The following is a 23443-nucleotide window of genomic DNA, read 5'->3' as shown; positions in this document are numbered from 1 at the left end:
CTACATACAATATATGTTGTTTCCATCAATTGAAAGTAATCGACAGCAGACCTATTTCATTTTTGTGTCTCCAGAACTCACCACAGTCCTGGAATTTATTAAGCACCTAGTGCTTAATAAATGCTTATCAAATTGAATTGAAGGTCAAATTGTTAATTACAGTTCCAGAAATAAATTCTTTCAAAGATTTGCCCTCCAATTCCTAATTTTAATAACTTCTTTTCTTTTTTACCCTTTCTATTTTCAGATCTCTGATGGTCCAATCAATCTGAATATCTTCTAATATTTTAGTAATCACTATATCTCCAAATACAGTCACTGGCTTGTTGTCTTCTGGCCAATACTGATGACATCGGATCTGCATTCAGAAAAGATAACGAGTCATGAAAATGAAAACTTCTTATTATGACCTCTGATTAAATCAAATGCTGTATCACCTTGAAAACACTAAAAATAGCCCCCAGAAAACAATTCACACAAAGTAATACAATTATATAATTATATAATTACAATTATAAAGCACAGATTATATGAAATTATTATAAAGTAACTCACTCGTCCTTTTTCAAAACACTGTGTTAGCATCACTAAAGTTTTTGCTCTGGTTTCCCAGACCATTCGCCAAAAATCTCCTACTGTTCCGGGCAATGGTCCTTGGGTAGCAATAAATTCATTTGGACATAAGTAGCCCTAGAAGAAGAAGATATTAATATATATACATTATTATATGTTGTATCCATAGGCAGAAGAAACACTATTGTTTTGGTTCATCAGAAGTCTTTATACAAGAGCTAGAACCTGGTCATATTTTTCCAGAATAAATAAAAATTAAATACCTAAAATTTCTCAGTGTAAGCAATTGATGTAATAATTAAGTACAAAATTCTCCGTGTTTAGTGACGGACTCTCAGGATGCACTTAGGTGTGATCATCATGAAGGGGAACAAGATTGTTTCAAGAGTAGGTCATTGCAAACCAACTTCATTGTGAAATTTCACCAGCATGGTATATACCTGAATTTAAGCTAAGCATATCATCTCATTATACATGAGATGATAATAAATCATTTTGTATGTATGGGGTTAGATCATATTATAATAGACATCTCTGGAATTGGGCAAGCCACTTAATATAAAGAATAGTCATTAGTATATCTATGTTGACCTGGTGGGAGAACTCTAGAACAGCTCTTCAGGGTGCTGTTCAATATTTTTATTAACTTGGTTGAAAGCAGCATATCCTAGTAGGTAGAGAACTGGCCTTGAAATCAGAAAGACCTGGGTTCAGGTGCTACCCCTAACATTAAACACTGGCTATATTACTCTGTATTAACCTCTTAGTTCTCTGAGGAACTCTAAAATTATAAGTTTCAGAGAAGGTGTCAACATGCATTGGTAAAAGGAATTTCCTCATCCAAGGAGCTCTCTAGAATTTATACAAGCTTATATGTACACACACATGCACACACACACACAGAGAAAGAGAGAGAGACAGAGAGAGAGACGGAGAGAGAGAGAGAGAGAGAGAGAGAGAGAGAGAGAGAGAGAGAGAGAGAGAGAGAGAGAGAGAGAGAGGTTTCAGTCCATTAGCATTTTGCACACTTTCTGCAGATTTGTTATCTGATTAAACAGTGCACTTTTGGTTTATTCCCTAGAGTGCTCACATAGATATTTGATAGCTGTGTTTCAATTTAATTGATTGCCTTTAAAATTCCATATACTTTATTTTATGCACTTAAAAACATTTTCCTGAGAAAGGGTCAGTTGGTTTCACCTGATTTCCAAAGAGGTCCAACACAAAAAAAAAAGGTTAAGAAGTTTTGTTATAGAGGAATCATACTTATTCCATAAACCTTCATAGGGCACATAAAGTGCTAGTGAGTGGATATTCCAGGGAGACAGATTTGGGGCTCATTATATAAGAAAGGGCTAACAATTTTAGCTCTTTGTATAGGGAAAGACTAACAATTATAACTCTTTAAAAAGTGTTATGACTTGTTGCGAGGAACCAAGAATGTGACCTTTATGGTGCTGTTTGTGTGAATTTGGAGGTATGAAAAATCTTTACCTATAAAATTGCCACATGTTTTATATCATCTGTGTAGGAAGGAGAGGGAATCAATTTCAGTCAGATAGCTTTTTAAAAATTTTTTTGATTATATTGCTTTTATATATTTTTCATTACTTAAGCTATTTTTTGTGGATTCATCTCCATAAAATGTACCATAGAATTCAAGAGTGTGTTGTAAAAAGGGAAAAGTTCCTCAGATAGCTGATTCTAGAGTTTGTGGAGGTCCATTTGGTGGATCTGATAATCCTAAATAGCAACTTAGCTAGGAAATCATGCCAAGATTGTTAGAAATTTTAGAGAGGAAACCAGTACTCAGGACAATGTCTTCTTCAAGTGGTCCTAGAGAGTAGCATGGCTCTCTGGAAAGTTCTGGAAATCAGAAAGGTTTTGGCCAACTTTTGTCATGCTTGTTTCATGAGATAATGAGGTACTAATGTGTTTAAGTAGAAGACCATCATGCATGTTATAGGGGGAAATCCTGAGGATAATAGAGTCCTCCTCTATATGTTACTTCCTCTTAAATGAAAGGTAAATTTCTTGACAACAGGGACTGACATGCTTGCTTACCATATATATAAATGCTTATAAATGCTTACCATAGTACTTGGTTCATAGTAAACATTTAAATTAACTGTCTATCTAAAGCATCTATCTAGGTCCCTTAAAAGTCGATGGAAAATTTAATTTGATACTCAAATTCTCTCTTTGCATGCAATTACGTTGGGCTTTGGAAGGACAAGTGATTTCCCTAGTATAGGGAACTTCTACTCTGCTTTCCAATGACCAAGCTGCCACTGGCAGTGCAGATCAGCTCCTTTGAAATTTATGGTGTTAGAAGCCTGGAATGCTGACCAGTTAAGTGAGTTGCCTGGGGTCACACAGACAGTATCTGTCAAAGACAAGACTTGGACCCAGCTCTTACTAACCAGCTCTCTATATACTACGTTTCTCATGTTGAATTATATCTTACAGGTAAAGCAAACATAAGCTATATGTTCAGTAGTTAGTAGTAGTTCAGATCCCTAACACAAATTAAAAAAAAAAAACAACTAGAAAAAAGTCTCACTCACTTGTTTAAATCTTAGGTATTGTTTTTTCAGCCATTTTTCAGTTTGTCTGACTCTTTGTGACCTCATTTGGGATTTCTTTTTGGCAGAGATACTGGAATGATTTGCCATTTCCTTCTCCAGCTCATTTTCCAGATGAGAAAACTGAGGCAAATGAGGTTAAGTAACTTGCCCAGGATCACAGAGCTGGTAAGTGCCTGAGGCCGAATTTGAACTCAGGAAGATAAATCTTCCTGACTCCAGGTCTGGCACTCTATCTACTGCACCATCTTGCTTCCCCAAGTCCTAGGTAAATATTACTTTTTATGATATATATATATATATATAATTTTGTAAGTCATACAATTTTGCTACGTGAAAGTCAGTGGAAGTTCCCATGCAGCTGTTACTTGAAAGAAGGTGGCATAGTAAGATATATATGTGTGCATGAATGTGTGTATGTATGTATGTACATGTTTGTGTGTGTGCATGTGTGTGTATATATATACACACATATATATACATATACATATATATATTCTTTGAAATGTAACCCAAAAATAGATAACACATATATAACTTACAGACACATAGCTGGCATTGATGTAATCAGATCCTGGTACACTGGCATCTGCTATTAGTTTCACTCTGTTGTTATTATCTGTAAAAAAAATATACTTTATCAATATTGATTCTCAACTAGAGAAAGGGTGTAGTATACTAAGAACCACTATTCAATTACAGTAAATTGTAATTCTGAAAGCAACTCATGCATCTTCATGTTTTAACATATAGAAAATGTACAGAGATAGTTAACATATATTAACGTTGCTAAAGGAAAGGGGACTGTAACAGAAAGCACCCGAACATACACAGGAGGGCCTACTATCACAGGTTCTTTGATCTGCTTTCCTAAAAAGAAAGGCAGCTTTTGATGGGTTAACAATCTCCTTTAATCAAGCACATATATCCTTCACTAATAGAGAAAAATAAAGACCAACAGATAGGCTTCAAGTGTCTGACCATAAGCAATACATATACCATAGGTCAATAGACAGGTCCAGCTGTCTGGCCATAGTTATCAGAGAGAGAAGCACCAACATTTGAGTTTTCAAAGCAGGGGAACTCATCAGCTACCCAGAGTCTCATCTGGCCAAATAACCTTCTTCCAATGAGTAAGCCCCAAAACAAAACCTCACCTCAGAGTATTTATACACTTTTTAGAGACAGAGGGCATCACAACCCTTGAGAACCAGTGCCTCTTGAACAAAAGATATAGGCCTTCTTATAAATCTTCCCAGGCCCATTAAAGGGTGAGGAAGATCTTCTTTAATCATGTTATTCAATGAGAGGCACTTGATTATACTAAAAGAAAAAATGCATTATCAATATAGGGACCATAGGGAAATGGATCATGTGCTGGATTTTGAGTTAGAATTCCTGGGTTCAAATTCTACCTGCAATACTTATTGCTTATATGGCAATTTAGTTGCATAGTTGGTGCAGGCAGGTGACTGTGCATCTATTTCTCCATCTATGAAATGAGAATATTAAACCTTTTAGCGTCTAACTCCAATATAGTGGTGAGCCTCAAAGTGTACCTGAAAAAATTAATTCCTGCCTGCAGCATTATGTCTCAAAAGCAGTAATGCATATAAAATGCTTTGTAAACTTAATATGCTCTATAGATGTCAGCAATTATCATGATAGAGAAAGGTTCCACTTGATTGAAAAAGGACTTTTTTTGGACTCTTGCATAATAAAAAACATCTTAATGGAGTTCTGTTTAACATTATTACTACTGAAAGGAACACATTAAGTGTCTGGAAACCAAAAAATTAAACCTTCATTGTATTGGAAAGCTTTCACAAAGCCTACTTTATCTGATAATATGAAGGTTTGGAAATCTCTATAACCATTTGGTAGTAAGTATAGTACTGTGAAACTTGTGAGCTTGAAATCCTCCTTAGAATCCTATGATAAAATAGAATGCATTTATAAGAGCAAAGGCTTGTGGTTCAGTCTCTCAAGGGAATGATGTGTATTACATACAGCACACTTTGGTCTAAAGCTCTCAGATGATATGGGAACATCATTCCTTAAGGGGTGATATTTCCTAGGGGTTCATTCATAATTAATGTCAGTACCCTCCTCATATTGCATAGAAATTAGAAATCAAAGATTCACATGAAAAAGTGCTCCACTAAATAATATGCTTGGGGTCAGTTTGAGAGGAAAGGAGTAGTGGTAATTGGTGGCAATATAACATTTTAGAAGGAGTAGGAATTTTTATTAGTACTTGAGGGAAGGATAAATTTAGTGAGCCTGTCATGTATAGTCTGATGCCTTAAGGAGATATGCAAATGTAATCAAAATAAAGAAGAGAGAACATTTGGGAAACCTGCTTTCAGAACCCTGGGACTAATCTTCCAGGGTGAATAAACAACTTCAAAGTTGAAGGTTGTGAACTTTAGAAGGAACCTTTGCTGTTTTTATTTAAATGGGTACCTACATTGCTTTCAGTTCATAATTAAGACCACAGGACCACACTGAGAAAATCATAAAGGACATTAGAGATTGTTATGGTAAAAAATAATTATGTAATAAATAGAAGAATAGACCTTGGACCTAAGATTTCTATTAGCACCTTCTTGGAAACTCTTCTTAGAGGGTTGCCTAGAGTACGGTAAAGTTCAGTAACTTGCTTAGGGATGCTGCTAGTAATGTGTGAAGGGGCGGACTTAAATTCAGGTTGTCCCATCTCTAAGTCTGGCTCTCTAGCCACTATGCAATCCTGTCTTTCCAGAATAAATAGTCAAAAAAAAAATGGGTGGAGCTTCAGCAGTGTCTGGATTACTTCATCTAAGTGGCTTACTCCCTTAGCACGCCAGAGTTAAACTTTACTTCCACAAACTAATTTGTTATCTTGAAATATAGAAGCCAATTCTCCACTTCCATAGACTGGCTCATATTGCTTTAAAGGGATCACATTGCTCTCTGGGTCAGAAATTTGCAAACTGTGATCTACACATTTGATTTTTAAAAATAATTTTGATAATTGCATTTTATATTAGGTATTTATTTTTCTCTTTAATCATATACATGTATATATATTATTCATTTAAATCATCATTTTTCTGAGAAAATATTCATAGATTTCATATGACTGCCCAAAGGGTCTGTCTGTCTCTCACACTCACACTCACACACACACACACAAAGGTTAAAAACCCTAGTCCATGTTATCAAGGAGAACTAAATGTTGTAATAATGGTCAAGCACTTCAAAGAGGATAGGAAGTACAATCACAAGTCAGAGGGGATGTTTCACCTTTCTCATAAAACTGGAACTGAGAAGAATGACAGAAGAAAGACAGGAAAGAAGGACCACTGAATATTAGCATTTAAGCAATAAATATGAGAGTCTTCCTATAGAAGGGTATCAGGAGCATCTCAGAAGGGTGTTCCTAGGGCAAATGGATGGTGCAAATCAACAAAAGTCACCAGTGAGAGATAATTCAGTAATGGGCAGAGGAGGGGGGAAATGGGTAGCAGTAACTCCTTGGTGTGATGTGCTGGAGAAGCTATTTGTAACTCTGACACGGTTGACAAGACATAACTGACTTCCTTGAGCATATATTCAGGCCAAGATAGAGGGTCTAGGAAGACTTATCAAACCCAAGGAGCGACACTGTACTCAGTCCTGATATTATGAATCATGATGCTTCAAAAGTCAAAACCTTTATGGTGATTTGATAATAATTTAATATCAGCTTGATAAACTAATTTTTTTCCAAAAAAAAAAAAAAACCATTACTAGCAAGAGCTCTGGGGAATATGGACCCATTCTGGAGGAGCCACCCTTCTTTGCTGCTTATAAAAGTGGCTGAGACTGTTCTGGTTGTTTTCTTCTTTTGTCCTTACTCTGTTCAGAGAACTGTCCAGAGTGCTGTAGAGGAGATGTTCTGGGCTTAGGGAAGCCTGCTCTCATTTACAGCCTTCTTCACATCTACCTTGCCCTCTAACTATTGATGTCTACTTTTGGCAAGAAGTGCATGGGAAATACATGGATAAAAACTGTAGCTTTTATGAGTCTATGATCACAGGCTGGTGATTCATTAATTGGCTTTCCAAGCCCAAGAGATTACAGCAGTTGGAGCAATGGTAGAGATCCAATAAAAACAAAAGGCAAAAGTAGACATGTACTTGCCTATGTGGCCTGAGAGGAAGGTTCATGAATAGTGTTCCTAACTCCCAAACTTCTGTGCAGAAGAAGATGGATTTTGGTTTCATAGGTAGTATGATAACACAATTTAGCTTTCTAAGTGAGAAGGAAGATTTCTTGGCCAATGTCATCCTTGGTGATTGCTTTGAGAGTAGCCTAAGGTTTGAGGAGTCAGAGTTATGACTTTCTAAGAGATAGAAGGGTAATTCCTGAACAACACAATTCTTGATGAAAGAGACTGGCCCTTAGCTAAGGGAACAGTAAGGTTTAAAATAATGCCAGGCAGAGGAGAGGGAGAAAGGAAGAAAGGAAAAAAGTCCAGAACCTTGCTACTCTTTCATATTACAATGAATTATCTGGAGGCATCATGTTTGATGGGAAGGGATTGCCTGTCTAATAATTCCAAACTGATTTTTGTCTAGGGGAAATCCAAATCACAATGGAAAAACACAAATCTCAGAGGGCTGTGTATGGCTTTATTAAAGAGCTAGGGATTCGCCAGAATGTCATCATATTAGCCTGATGGCAACGATGCGTTCAGTTCCTTCCAAAAGTGGTTCTTATGGGTGACTCACAACTTTTCTGCTTCTATTAATTCATGAACTCCTATGAGTTCCAAAGAAGGGTATCAGGAGCATCTCAGAAGGGAACAGTTCCTGGTCTTCCTAGGGCAAGTGGATGTTGCAGTTTTTGAATAGTTCATGTGTTTCCTATAGGGGAAAATGAAGGCTGTGCTCCACCCATTTGCATTTGTTACCTTGAATGCTTGTTTTGTAGGTGAGGCTACTTTTACCCACATCTGTGGAAATGTAGACTCAACTTAATTTGGAGATTTTCCCAGAAAGTGATGAGAGAGAGGGAGGAGAAATGAGAGAGAGAGAGAGAGAGAGAGAGAGAGAGAGAGAGAGAGAGAGAGAGAGAGAGAGAGAGAGAGAGAGAGAGAGAGAGAGAGAGAGAGAGAGAGAGAGAGAGAGAGAGAGAGAGAGAGAGAGATTCCTAGCATAAATGCTGGGTGTGGGAAATGAGACAAGACAGAAAATGTTCCTTCAGGATAATCCCTAAAACCATTTTGCCTGAATTAACTAGATATCTGGAGGTTCCTGGTTCCTGGTTTATATTATTATTAAGGGAGCAGGAGAATGTTTAATTAGAATAGAACGGAGTTGGCAAGGGGGAACAAGGACCAGGAAAGTTTAGGATCTTTCTGAAGAACATATGGGGGACTATTTTTTACTGCCAAACCTTTGTCATAAGGGGAGTGGAAGACTCACATCTCCAAGTAAATCAATGGAGGTCTTACCTAGGTAGGTTTATAACTGAGAAAAAATCAGGCTAATTATTTCCAAAATGAGGATATTATGAACTTGTGACTTGTTCTTGTCCATCTGGAAAATCAGGTAGAAATTTTAGAGTAAAACTATAGATTTGACATTACTTAGTAGATTATTCTATTCTATTCTATTCTATTAACTGACCATCTAATTTTATACATATATATGTGTTTATATACATACACATATATGCATGTATCCACCTATATGTATGTATACATACATGTATACATATATATTTATACTATATATAAAGTAATAATTTCCAAAATGTTGGGAAGTCAGTGGAGAACATTTTTCTTCCTCTGAAAATCTACCAAAAAAGGATTGGATGTGCTATTCTCTGAGTGAAACATACATTTTAGAAATTTAGCATGTCTTCATTAGCAACTAGATGGTCAGGAAGCCCTGAATTCAAATCCTGTCTCAGATGTGACCCTGGCCAAGTCACTTCAATTTCCTCATCTATATAATGGGAAATAATAACAGCACTTTCCTCTTAGAACTTTTGTGAGGATAGCATGAGATTATATTTATTATTTTGTATACCTTAAAATATGATACAAATGCTAGCTATTATTATTGTTAACACAATAATAATAATAATAATAATTAAAATGCCTACTGGAGCAGCAGACACCAAAGAGAGTCAATGTAGAACAAAGAATAAGTGCTCTGAAAAAAAATAAAACTAACATGTAATATACATTGCCTATTCTAACACTTGACAACTTTGGAAAATGATATTGAATTTGAATTCAGTTTCAACATTCTTTTTTATCTTATCAAATAGATATTTTATCTAATTTTATTTTTTCTTTTCTTACTTTGTGATTCTAGCCATTATTCTACCATTGGATGTTCTGAAGAAGTCATTGAGCCTCAATTCTATATCCTCAGCGATTCCAGTTCATAATAAATACAACAGCTCCTATTTCAATAGCATTTTATAGTGTGCAATGTGTTTTCCTCACCACAGCCCTATATTGTGGGTCATTAAAGTCTTATTATCCCATTTTATAGGTCTTTAAACTGAGGCTTAGAGAGGCTATGTTATGGAAATAGATAGTAGTTCTTTGAATTAGTTGGAATAAAGGTTTTAAAATTTTGATTTTGTGTAGATGATTTGACATTAAGATCTCAAAACTATATTAACTTAATGAATTAAATGTTATTTGTGCCCAAGTTATTTCTTGGACCATATTAAGTATATTTTTGTAAGACTGGCTTTACTATTTTAAGACCATTACAACACATTAATACTGAGCAATTTATTTTTTCAAGTGAAGAAAATATTACTAGTGGCCTATATAGAAAAATAATAGAGCTTTCAAAGTAACTTGCAACTAAGTAGCTCTGTAGGCATTGGACTCATAATCTTATTTTTCCTTATAACATCCCAGCCAAGAGGTAAGAAAGATAATATGAACAATGATAAATCAACCATATTTTACCCCTCCCAATTTTGTATTCTATGTAGAATCAATGAAAAGTTTAGGTATACATAAAATATAGAAAATATTTTCAAATAACTATTTGCTTTTGACCATTTCACTAAGTCAGTTAGAAATACTTTAAAACTTGAGTTCTTTTGAACAAAATTTAAAATTTCCAAATTTGGCTAATAAGTATTTACCATTTGCACTTTTCATTAGAAAACTTTGTTGACTAGAAGCAGCTGTTATGAAGTTAAGATTGGGGAATATAGCTATTATTAGCAGAAGAATGTTCTGTTCCCCCTTCCACATCACTGTTAATTCTTAAAACAATAATGGCATTTCTTGTCTTATTAAATGAAAAATGAAGATGTGTTGACTATAGCCTTTGATAAAAATCTGTCCTGGCTTTTTTAAGTCTTCATATATTCTGATCTTCAATGAAAAATCCTGCAACACATATCTGAAAATCCATAGGAAAGCAATATTATAATCCTAGGGGAAACCAATACAAAAACATGTCACATGAATTTTATTCTCAAAGAGGAAAAAAACCAATCTACAAACTTTTCATTTTCAGAAAAATGTCTGGAAAAGAATGTTAAAGAGGTTAGCTACTTGGGTTCGATTACAAAGCTAAGAAAGTGCTAGTTCTATAGTGTCCTGCACCTGCATAATTAATGTTTGCAAAGAATAAGCTGAAAATCATTTTGGTTTATTAACTTTCACTAAAAAAAAGATACAAGAAGCCAAAGAGATGTCATTTGAAAATCATTGATAATGAAACATATTTTTGTTATTAGATAAATACTTAACAATGCCTATATGATAAACATTATCTTAGGAAGAAGGTTAAGAAAATTCATCTGCATTCTACTGTAGTCCTGCTTTAAGAACATTTGGAGAACAAAGCACAGAGATTTCACAAGTGTACCTACATGGTTTTATATTTGGGAAGCGGTTCTTTGCCCTGTTCCAAGGCAGGTCAGCATCAGTGGAAGAAAGGTCCTGGAGGAATTTAGGGAGCTCCTATGGAATGTAATTATTGAAAAGTTTCCATTTATTTCATAAAAAGAAACAAGAAATCACCAAATGCCTATATAACAGTAGCTCATATTTTACATGTCATTTCCATAATGCTATCCTCATAAAAAAAGATTCCCTTTTCTTCTCAAACTGTCTATCTATATTGCTGAAAGCATCCTCTACCCATGTCGTCTTTGTTATTAACCCAAGTCACATTGTTAGAGGCAGAGACAAAGCTGCAACAATCACTGTCAGGTTGAACAATATGAGCTTATGTGAACTTTCACCTTAAAAATCCTGGCTAAAATCAGACTATCACCTTCTGTGAGGTTGTTTTTAGTGTTCATGTTGTCATGTGTTGAGGTATGTATGTTAGAAAATCAGTCTTCATTATGAATAATGCTCTTTTCCACTCCTATACCAAAGAGAACTTTATTCCATAACCTAGCGATTACTAAGTATTTTATCAGATAGAGACAACTGACAATTATTTAATACTCTAATGTCCACTTAGCGGGAGGGAAGGCAGTTAGTGATTTATTTTTGTTTTTTCTCCCAAGGCAGTCTGATTTCATGCCTGTTTGGTGGTAATACCATTGGTCAGTTAGAGAAGTTAGCAAAGGTCACAGAGATTTTTTTCTGGGTTTCCATTAAGCAGGCATAGCCATGCAATGTATGTTTTTTAATCATTTCAGCATGAATGTTGAGTTGGAATATCAGTTTTACCACGGGCTTTCAGTAAAAAGCAATGACATTTACTCAGGCCATTTACCAGTTTTAACATTAAAAACACACCAAAAAAAAGTCTGAGCAAAGAAAGGTGTCCCAAAACTGTGAAATTTTTAGATGCAATGTATTATATGCATAAAGGAGTATTTAAGAATTTTCAGAGTTGTAATATTGCTAAACTATTAATTGAGACCATTGTTTTCCTCAAATTCAGATTTTTAAAAATGTTCCCAATTGAATAACAAGCATAAATTTATTTATTTAGGATTTTTGTCCTTTGTCATCATCATAATTAATTATATTTTGTACTCATTTTCACATTGAGATTCATTCATTCATTTAATATTTAACGAGTGTGTATAAGGTACAAGAAATAAGTGGAAAACAAAGATAATTTATATGTGGTTTCTGTACAAAAGGATCTTAAAGTCTAATTAAATTTATTAGTTGTATAAAAATAACTAAAGTACGAGATAGATTGTGTTAGTTGATGCAGTTAGTAAAACAGACAAACAAAAAAAACAAAGTATTCTTATATTTTTAGAGGTTTTATCCCTGGTCAGAGAGTATCAAGAAAACAGCATCAATTTGAATTGAGTTTTAAAAGATGGGTCCAACAGGCCAAGTGATGTAGGAAAATGCATTGGCAAAGAAAGAAGCTGGGAAACTGTGAGATGTGATCAGAGAACATCAAGTTTTCTAACTTGGCTATAATATAAAGACTGAAGTCAGATTGTACAGGGACATGATTTCCAAGAATAAAATCTGGCTTTTTTTGGTAGAGAAATACAGCCCTATTGAAAAGACTTGAGCAGAAGAGGAAAATGCTAATAATTGCCATGTAAGAACTGACATCTATTCAGTACTTTTGGATTTATAAAATGTTAGCCTCAGAATAACCCTATAATGTATGTAGTACAAGTATTATCTCTTTTTGCACATGAGCAAACTGAGCTTCAGACAGGCTTAATGATTTGTCCATGTTCATTTGGTAACTATGAGAGTCAGGAATTGAATCCAGATCTATTAAAACCTAATTAAGTGATTTTTCCCCCTGCTATACCATACTGCTTTGTTTCTGCATGGGAAGATTATCTTAGAAGTGGTATGAGGGAAAATGGAAAGCAGTGGACTTGTTGGGAGGCTATCACAAGATGTTGCAAGAGCTGGAACTAGACAATGAAAATGAAAAAGAGAGGAAAGATTCAAGAAATATAACGAAATTAAATCAAGGACCTAGAAACTGAGCCAAAGACAACTCTAGGGTTTGAGCAGGAATCTCCTGGTAGAGATAAAGCAGGCAGTTCAGGAAAAAGGTTAGCAGGAGAGATCATCCTCAGAGAGACAGCTATGGGAGGTGAAGAAAACACCGAGGGACAGGATATAGTGTGTTGTCAAATTCTTAGTGCAATCTTAAGTTAATAAAGCTTAAAGTTATACTAAGAATTTTGAGATTATACGTGTGTATGTTTGTATGTATCTATATGCATATACATGTATTAATATAAAGAAGAGGACCAAAGATAGCTTCCTGTGGGATGCCAACACATTGTGATATCAGGAGGAAGATAGACTAGCCAAGGAGACAGAGAAAGAAATAACCAGTGAAGCTGGAGAAAAATCAGGAAGTACAGCCATATAGATATCAATAGCAAAGAAAATATCAAGGAGTGAGCAATTATTAAGCCAAATACCACAGAAAGGATGAGAAATGGAGGGGGAAGATTGACCTTTGCAATTAGTGGATCATGGGCATACTTTGACATTTCAATTGAAATAGAATGGTAGCCCACGTGAGAGACTGCAAAGAAGAGAAAACTTTTACATGGTGAAGGAACATCGACATGAAGAACCACTGAGGCTAGACTACCTTTTCCTGCACAGTTTGGTCACTGAAAGAATACGAGGGTAGCTTTTGGGGGCTGGAAGATGAATGAAAAGATTGTTCTTTTTTCCTTGTTGCTGTTGTTTTAGGATTTGAAGTATCTGATCCCACAAAGGACCAACCAGCAGGAAAGAAGAGGATTCTGATCCAGCAGCCATTCTAAATTGGCTACTTGTGTATTGTCAGAATCCCAGATAGGGTCAAAAATCAATGTTAAAACAAAATAAATGATAGAGATGAGGAAATAAGTTTGTGCAAGTACAGCAGTTCCAACCCAACATATTAAAAAAAAAAAACCTAATTACTATGAAAATGAAGAATGGGCAAAAGAGTTTAATTGATACTACCATTATCTATTAGAGAATTCTAACCAATGTAAAGTGGTCCACACCAAAGAAGATGAAAAAATTCTACATGATACCATCATGTGGAGATGGTGGTTTTGATCTCAGAGGTTGTACCAACAAATTATTGTAGGTTGTACTAAAATGGAGTCTTAAATTTAGGGTAATGAGGCAGAAACAATATATGGTTTTTGTCCATGGACTGGTTCAGCTAATTATGGAGAGGTTCATCAAGTGACCCTGGTAATCCATGAAAAATATGAAAATAACCCTCAGTCCAGTGTTGCACCCTCCATCTTTTGTGTAATAATAAGAGCAGTGAGAAAGTGGGACAGAAGGTGCTCAGAATCAATCACACTGATTTGAGACCACTCATAAACAATAACTTAATTATTTCTAAAGTTCAGGTTTGGTCAACTCAGTAAACTGCACTGTCTTCTCTTTGCATTTAGGATTAAGGAAAATTCTTCAGTTTGGCCTTTCAAAGCCTTACCCATCTGATTCCAGCCCATCTTTGCCATTCAATCATTTTCAGTTGTGTCCTACTCTTTTCAACACCATTTGGGGTTTTCTTGGTGAAGGGACTGAAGCGGTTTTCCATTTCCTTCTCCAACTCATTTTACAGATGAGGAAACTGAGGCACACAGGGTTAAGTTACTTGCCCAGGGTCACATAGCTACTAAATGTCTGAGACTAAATTTGAGCTCAGGAAGATGGGTCTTTATGACTTTAGACTGAGCACTCTATGCACTTTACCACCTACCTACCCCATAGCTGTTAGGAATTTTGGACTAGTATGTCTCCTATAATATTGACCTTAAGCCATAAATCCATAAAAATTTCCATTTCTTTACCAGAAACACAATCTATATCAAGACGTGCCAGATACAAACTAGAAGTATATTCTATTCTGTTTCGGCATCAACAACAAGAACTTAATGATTTTCAAAGATCTTTACAAGTTACCTCATTTGATATATACGTAGTTAGCGTTTAATTTAAATGCTTGCTGATTGACTAACTAATTGCTGGTATCCTTAATATTGTTTCATCTTTGCCTAAAAAAAACTAGATGTTATGAAGAAATTATAGTTAAATGGAAGGAGAGCACAAAAGTTCCAGTTGGAGAGGTGAAAACAAATTGTTTCAACGTATGCCCAAAGGCAATATGAAACCATCTTGGCTTGGTGTACTTGGCCTTCTAAGTTTACACTGCTCATTTTGAGGTTAAGGAGAGAGTGTGACATTTAGAGTGGATATACCAATACCTTTTGCAGAGAATGAAGATATTTAAATAATATATGAAGAACTTTAAAGGATCCATCAAATTAAGTCAACATATATTTTGACACTTGATGACCTCAGTGAGAGGACAGGCACAGGGGAATAAGATGAAAACTATGATGAAGTAAGGTTCAGAATGAAGAAACGAAAGGGTTAAAAGCTCATAATTACCTTGAACCCAACTATATTCTTCAAGAAAATAGAAATTTCTAGACATAGCACACAGTATTACAAAAATAAATATGAATATGTTTTAGGATCTTCAACTGTGAAACACAGGAAACCTTAGATATCAGTGATTCTAAGTCCCTCATTTTATAAAGGAAGAAACTGAGATTCCTTAAAATGGTGGTACAAATAGAAAAACAAAGGATATAATTATTTCTTTCAAAGCTCTTATATTCTAATTGGGGAAGACAACATATAAAAGAAAGTTCAGTTTTAGAAGAAATGGAAATGCCATGAAGTCCTAAGGATATGACTATAGCAGCTGATAGAACAGCTCATCTATTCATTGGTTGTACCAGTGAGTCCAAGGAGTCCAAAGGACATAGGAATAACAGGTGGTAAGAACTAGAAGACCTTAGGATATGATGTTAGACATTGGTGGTAAGGACTGGAGGTCCCCATCTCACCAGAAAGAGGAGAGTTGGTGACTCCCATTTTATATAAGATGTGTGAAGTTTATAATAAGTATATGTAAGTAGCCTCACTGTGACATGGGCAGCCTAAGGGTGGAGATGGGGACGTCAAAAAGAGAAGAGTGAGCTTATAACCAAGGGTAGTGGGTCTTCCTTGTCATCTAGGGAGGCAATATAAATAACAACTACAGAGCAGCAAAATCTCTGAACAATCAAAATGGAAGGAAATCCATATGGCAATGGGAAGATAGGTGGTGACCATAAGCTGACTGTAGCATACTGCCAATTATAGCGTTTATGATATAAGGGACAATGTGGCATTATTGAAGGCATGCATGATCAGAAAAGGAGTTTGGCTACACACACATTGAAAATGAGAAATGACAGATGAACTACTAAAGAGTAACACAGCTACTACTATGGTGAAATAAAGCACCCACATGTGCAAAAATATTTGTAGTAGCTCTTTTTGTAATAGCAAAGAATCGAAAAGTGAGGGGATGTACATCAATGGGAGAATGGCTAAATGACTTGTGGTATATGATTGTGACGGAAAACTATTGTGCTATAAGAAATAATTAGCAAGATGTTTAAAAAAAACCTAGGATGACTTATATGAATTGATTCAAAGTGAAGTGAGCAGAACCAGAACACGTTTCATAGTAGCAGCAATATTGTAAGGCTGATCAGTTCTTTTTTCTTTTTACAATTTTATTTATTTTCAGTGTTCTACAATCACCTCCATATAACGTAGATTTTTTCCCCTCCCTCCTTCCCCCTCCCTCTCTGAGACAGCATACAATTTTATAAGGATGATCAACTCTTATAGTCCTTAGCTGATATGATCAATTACTCTGATTAGATCTCCTTAATTACTCTGAGTAAGACAATGATCCAACACAATTTTAAAGGACCCATGATGAAAACTGCTCTCTATCTCCAGAAAGAGAACTGATAAACTGAGTGCAAATGGAAGCATACTTTTTATTTTCTTTATCTGTCTTGTTTTGTGTTTGTGTATTTTCTTTTGCAACATGGTGAAACATCCTATCCAAATTGACATAGAGAGCTTATGGATTCTGAATACAGAGAATGAAGCATATTTTCTTTTCTCTCTTTTTCATCCTCCCTCCCTCTACCCTTTTCTTTCTTCCTATGTTCCTTCCTTCCTTCCTACATGACTAAGGTAAGAATTTGTTTTGCATAACTATACGTTTGCAATGTCTTTATTTTTCTTGCCTTCTGAATGGGAGGGGTAGGAGAAGAAGGCAGGAAAAGAATGCAGAACTGAAAATAAAATAAAATTTTGTAATGAGAAATAAATAAAAGTTAGTTGAATGATTGCTCTGAGTTGAATTTATGGAGAGACTAAGAAATATGGATGAAAAAGTGTATAAGGACTCGAGATGTGCAAGCGTAGTGATGCAAGTAATGTCCATGAAATCACAAATTGATTAAAATGCTAAAGTATATGACTCTCACAATGACCTAGGCAACAAGACATCAAATATCATTATGTTCATCTTTTAGATGAAGAAATTGAAGAACAAAGATAGAGAGACTGGCACATAGTAAGAATTTAGTAGCTGCTTGTCAATTGCCTGTCTTACTGAATTGTTCTTTTAAGTGGAAAGTAGACCTGAATTCTGAACACACAGCTTATCAGGCCGATTAAGTCCAATTAAATCAAATTAGTATCTAAGATGAGTTTAATGTTCATACGCCAAGACTTTTAACCATTCCTTTCCTTTTTGTTAAGGAAGCCAGAAAGAAGCCTTACACTTCTAGATAGATGAGTGACAAATTTATGAATTTAGAACAAATTAGATTAATTCAAATTTATATTGAGAAGGTATTGGTTTCCAACATTTTTGTCAAAATAACAGGTTTATGACAATTTCTTGATTGGTGCAAATAATGAATCCTCAAGTCCTGTAGAGTGGACAAATAATTCAAATTTGCACTGCATATTTCCGTCGCGCTGGAACAAGTTGCCATATTTTGCCTCATTATAACTTAAAATAATCTGAATTCAAATATAGGGGGTCATTTGATAGAACTTTGATATGTACAAATTGGTTCCCGACCTGTGTAAGTAATTTCAGCTGCTTAATATGATATGGCATCATCACATCATACATAATGAATAAAATTATTTTAGAAATACTTTATTATACCAAGAAATTTTGGTTGTTCATATTATCATTTTAGCTACTTTCATGTATTTCAGTATACTAATTTAATAAGGGAAGCAATGTGAATATGCATTAAGATAACAGAAGGTATGATGCAATTTTGTGTGCCACAAATTTTGCAACATATTAAACTACGGCCTCAGTTATAAAAATGAGTGGGTCAATGTTACATTTGTTTATACTACAAAGTCAGTGCTTGGAAAGTAAATACTTGCTAAAAATTTGGGATAAACTTTTAATTGCATCATATCAATGACATACCCCAAATAGTGATTTTGAAACCATAGTCCTTTAAAATAAAGTAAAGCTAGAAACTTTCCCAATATGAAACACAAAATGTAAAATTTTATGGCTAGGTAATTTTTTCATCTATTCAGTCATGCATAATTTAATTATAATCGCTCCTGTTCTCGTGAAATTATACTTCTGCTCTTTTAAAAAAAAAAATCTTCCCTCCATTACTGCTCAGAAGAATTTTATGGTACCATTGGTTTTATTAAGTCCAGACCAATATTACTTAACTAGCATAACCAAAAACCTGTAGGAAACACCATTAATCTTCTCACATTTTTGTTATTATTCCCTGACATACTGAAATATTATAATCTAGTCTATATAAGTACTTTGTTTGGTTCGTATTTTCATAAGTTCAAACAACTGATAAATCAAAAATGAAGTTTTGGAAGAATGGATTGGAAAATTATTTGGGTGATATAAAATGATTGTGCATGTTAGAAAAGGTAACTTAAAATGCCAAATAACCAACCGATCAGACACCTAAATATATTTGAATACAATCTCATTTTCAAAGCAGTGAAAGGAGAATGAAAAATATACACAAGCTTTAAATGTGTTTACAAAAATTGCTTAACAGAGTTTGTTGAATGAAAGTTCTATGTGAACTTAAAAAAATTAGTTTTTCTATCAAACTGTTTTCCTTTTTTTCTTCCCCCCACCCAATTTTTTGTAGGCCCATAAATAAAATATATAAACTTGAATTTACACTAGTTTGAGTTATAATTATGTAAAACATGGCAATTTGTTCCAGGGCAATGGAAATATGCAGCACAAATTTGAATAATATGACCACTCCACAGGGCTCATGGATTCATCATTTGCACAAAGCAGGACATAGCTATAAACTTGTTAGTTTGACAAAAATGTTGGAAACCAATTCTTTCTCAGTACAAATTTGAATTAATTCAATTTATTCTGCCTTCACACATTTCTAAAAAAACATTGTGTCAAACTGTGTTTTCTGGTGTACCTCTACTGTTCTTACAAACTACAAAGGTTAATATAAAACAGGCTTTCTAAGTTAAATAGTCATCTCAATCCAAGGATTAAATGTAAAATTGAATTCAGAATTTTGAGCTCTCTACCTATACTATACAAAGATGATGACCATATTACTGAAAAATATAGCCTTGCTCCATTAAGAGAAGGACTGAAAAGAGAATGGAGTTTCTCCTTCCAGGGGAGGGAGGTCCAAAGAAGATAATTTTTTCCCGACACACTAGGTGAATAGTTCTGATCAGGTTGCATTAAAGACTGCACTGACCAAATCCGTGTAACGTTACTATCTAAACAATCAACCTGGTAATTGGGTATTGATTATCAAGGCCAGAGTACTTCATGGCCTTGCCTGTTTAAAATGGACATGAAATGTGACACACGAAACGACTGGAGGTCTCGCAATGTTGTGACAACTGCTGGTAACATACCGAAAATTCTTCTTCAAACTTTAGGTTGTTGTTTGTGCAGAGCTCTTCGACGTGTTGCAGGAAGGCTTTTTTGCTTATTGGCCTCAAAGTATGAGAAAAAAAGGACATAGAAAAATGTTAGCTTCTTTCCTTTAGGCATGGAACTGCATATGCTGTTCGAAAGTTCAAGAAAACAGACATTCAAAAAGTAAGATTTTTCTAAAGATCTCAAGCAATATGGACTTTTAAATGCCATTTGATTGTCTTTACCAATAAAGATCCTTTCATTTTCCTTTAATGATGATCCAATTTCTTAGGTTTCATGGTATAAAACAAATGTCAATGAGAGTTTGCAAGCGATTTGGGATTAACAATTTAATATTCATTCCAATCCAAGTTTTCTAAGTCAGAGAAAGTGCATAAAGTTATCATTGCATTCTAAAGTACATAATACCTCTTTGTCACTCAGAAAACATTTTGTACATTACAAGGTTTTAGAAGATATAAAATATTGCAGTGACCTCATTCTTATAATGACATGGATTTTAAACCCCAAGGAGTTTAAATAGCCCTGTATTACTTCCCAAGCTAAAACACAGACATGCAGACTTCACCCCAGAGAGAGAGAAAGCATTTCTCCAGTTACCATGCAATTAGTCATGCTTTTATGATTTATACCCAGCTTGGAGGTTTTTTGGTAATAAACATACAAAGAGGAACCACACATCAAGATTCATCAAGCCAGTTAATCTACAGTCAACATTAAAAAAAAAAAACTTGAATCAACTTACTTGATGGATTTTCTATAACTAAGTAACCTGCAACAGAGATTGTGTTAAATGTATTGTACATTAGATAATATGGTGCATCTTGACAGAGTCCTAGATGCAAGCTGGAAACACATAAAGCATCCCAAATGTTGATAGCTAATGAAAATGTATAGTATTATGTCTTAAATTCTCTAATGTGATTCCTCTTCTTAATTCTCTTTCAATATGTTTATTCAGTTTTCTCTCATTTCTTAGTTACTCTCTGAGGTTGTTAAGTCTTTATTAAAATGTCTCCAAGAAAATTTCTTTCAGATGCCTAAATCTTATTTGATTTCTACGTCAGATTTAATACACTGGTTCAACAAATTCACACACACACACACACACACACACACACAGAAAGAGAGAGAGGTAACTCACCAAATTATGTTTGTCAAAGAAGTTAGACTCATACTTGAAAAAGTTAAAATTATAACCAACTGTAAAATAAAATATGAACTTACACCATATACATCAATGTTTTACTCATTAACACATTTAATCATGCATAATGTGTTGAACACTGCAAAGACAACCAAAGTCTAATGAAATAAAATCAATTAACACATAACTGTTTCTATTGTGCTATAAGAAACAAGAAGGCTGGTTTCAGAAAAGCCTGGGAAGACTTCTGTGAACTGATGGGAAGTGAACAGAACCAGAACACTGTACACAATAACAATATTTTAATGATGATCCACTGTGAGAGACTTAGCACTCTGATCAATATAATGAACCAAGATAATTGCAAAAAACCCATTATGAAAAATGCTCTCTACTTCCAGAGGGAAAGAGAAATGAACTCTGAGTACAGAATGAAGCATACTTTTGTTTTCATTATTTTTCTTGCTTTTTCTTGTTTCGTTTGGCTTTTTTCAACAGGGTTAATATGGAAGCATGTTTTTATGATTTCACATGTAAAATTGATATCATATCACTTGCCTTCTTAAAGGGTGAGGGTAGGACAGGAGGAAGGGGGACAATTTAGAATTCAAGAACTTGTTTAAATGAATATTAAAAATAAATAAAAATAACTTTCTTCATATTTTTCATTTTGAGCATCTATAGATTTTTTATTGAACCTTGACAATTTTTAATTGAGGCAAGTTTCCTTTAATTCAAGAGGAGATTAGTTTTGAGATGCTTAAACAAAATAAAAAACAGATTGTCAAACATGGCATAAAAGAATGAGGAAGAAAGGAGACATATGGATGACAGGTTAAAATGAAAAGGTTTAAAGATAGATTTCTTTGAAATAGAAAGGCGGATAAAACATGTTTGGGGAAGCTAAAGTAAATCAAACAAACTTTTCAGCAAACAAAATCTTTGTTAGTAAATTCAATTCAGAGGGAATCTGTAAGAACCTCTTGAAGATGGAAGAACAAGAAAAAGTAACAGATGAGAAAGAACAGACTTTGCACTCAACTGAAGCAGGGAGGGCTGGATTTTTTCATGAAAATTTTCAAAGCAATTAATAGGAAGAATATTCCATACCAAAATTACAATAAATTCATTTTTGTTGGGAGGGTTTACACTCATCACAACCTAGTATCTTTGAAACACTAGCTATGGAAAAGTTCACATATGGAAGGTGGAAGAAAAACAGAGGAGAGGCAAAGCATGGTGAAGTACTTAAATCCACTCACAAAAGCAGATTTTCTTTTTTTTTCTGAAGAGATGTGATAATACCTTAAGCTGTCATAGCTGGATCTTTTTGTTCTTGTTACTAAGAACTTTCAAAGGAACTTTAAGTGGGCATCTTTACTCTTTTCTCTTTCTCTTTGATAAATTCTTTAAAGACACTGTAGAGAAAATACACTGAACAGAATCCTTCCTGTGTTACACAAATGTTGATGGACTGATGACCATATTCCTTAACTATTTAATCACTTTTAAGACTTTGCTGATATTAGTAAAACAACTATTCAATATTTGCCAGTTTTTAAAAGTTACACTTCCTAATGTTTACCCAAATAATCTGTGAACTTGGAAGATGTAAAGAAGCTAACCTCAGAGGGCAAAATGAAAGACTAGAATTTGTAGTGGAATAGAATATAATCAGAGGCTGAAGGCTTGATACAATAGCTGGAAGGCATTGGCACTCATTGATCACTCCAGCTTTTTGGTGAACTTTAAGAAGCCTATGCAAAATGACATAATAATTTTGGTCCAGTCTATAATATTAACCTAAAAGATGAAAACTTCTTAAAATCAATACTGTTATTGACAGTCTGAATGATAAAAGTAGGTGGGGATTTAGCATGAAGACTAAACCAAATGAATTCTAGAGGTTGTTCTTTGGCAGGACTTGTGGCCAAATTAAGAACATGAAATTTCAGGACTATTGACCTACAGCCAAGCAAAAACTTCCTTTAAAATTCACATTATGAATTTTAATTGGAGGGGAGGGGCAGAGCCAAGATAACAAAGTAGAAACAGGGACCTGCTTGAGATCTTCCCCCAAACAACTCAAAAAACCTGTAAAAATGACTCTAAATAAATTCTAGAGTAGTAGAAACCACTAAATGACAGATTGAAGCAAATTCCCAGCTGAAGACAATCTGAAAAGTTGACAGGAATGGTCTATCACATGAGTTGAGGAGATAGTACAGTTTGGTGTAGGCCATGTCAGCATAGACAGAGCTGGAGCAGGCCTTATGGGACTGAATCTGAGGTGGCTGTGGCAGTTTCCATACTTTTCAACCCACAAACTCCAAAGA

General features: G+C 34.6%; 1 protein-coding gene across 3 annotated transcripts in view; it reads right to left on the bottom strand.

The window, feature by feature from the left end:
- Nucleotides 1–23443, bottom strand: part of PTPRQ (protein tyrosine phosphatase receptor type Q) — a 315483-nt gene that overhangs the window by 15703 nt on the left and 276337 nt on the right. For 2 of the 3 annotated variants that reach the window (XM_072655471.1, XM_072655474.1), the window contains 6 exons: nt 20706–20732; nt 19936–20017; nt 11046–11136; nt 3701–3777; nt 556–690; nt 233–358 (listed from right to left, as the gene is read on the bottom strand). In XM_072655471.1, the coding sequence (XP_072511572.1) occupies nt 233–358; nt 556–690; nt 3701–3777; nt 11046–11136; nt 19936–20017; nt 20706–20732 (538 nt within the window). The remainder of the gene's footprint in view (nt 1–232; nt 359–555; nt 691–3700; nt 3778–11045; nt 11137–19935; nt 20018–20705; nt 20733–23443) is intronic. The other variant, XM_072655472.1, reaches the window with a different exon arrangement.

Source organism: Notamacropus eugenii, chromosome 3, assembly GCF_028372415.1.
Source record: "Notamacropus eugenii isolate mMacEug1 chromosome 3, mMacEug1.pri_v2, whole genome shotgun sequence".
Taxonomy (NCBI): domain Eukaryota; kingdom Metazoa; phylum Chordata; class Mammalia; order Diprotodontia; family Macropodidae; genus Notamacropus; species Notamacropus eugenii.
This window is presented reverse-complemented; position numbering and strand designations above follow the sequence as displayed.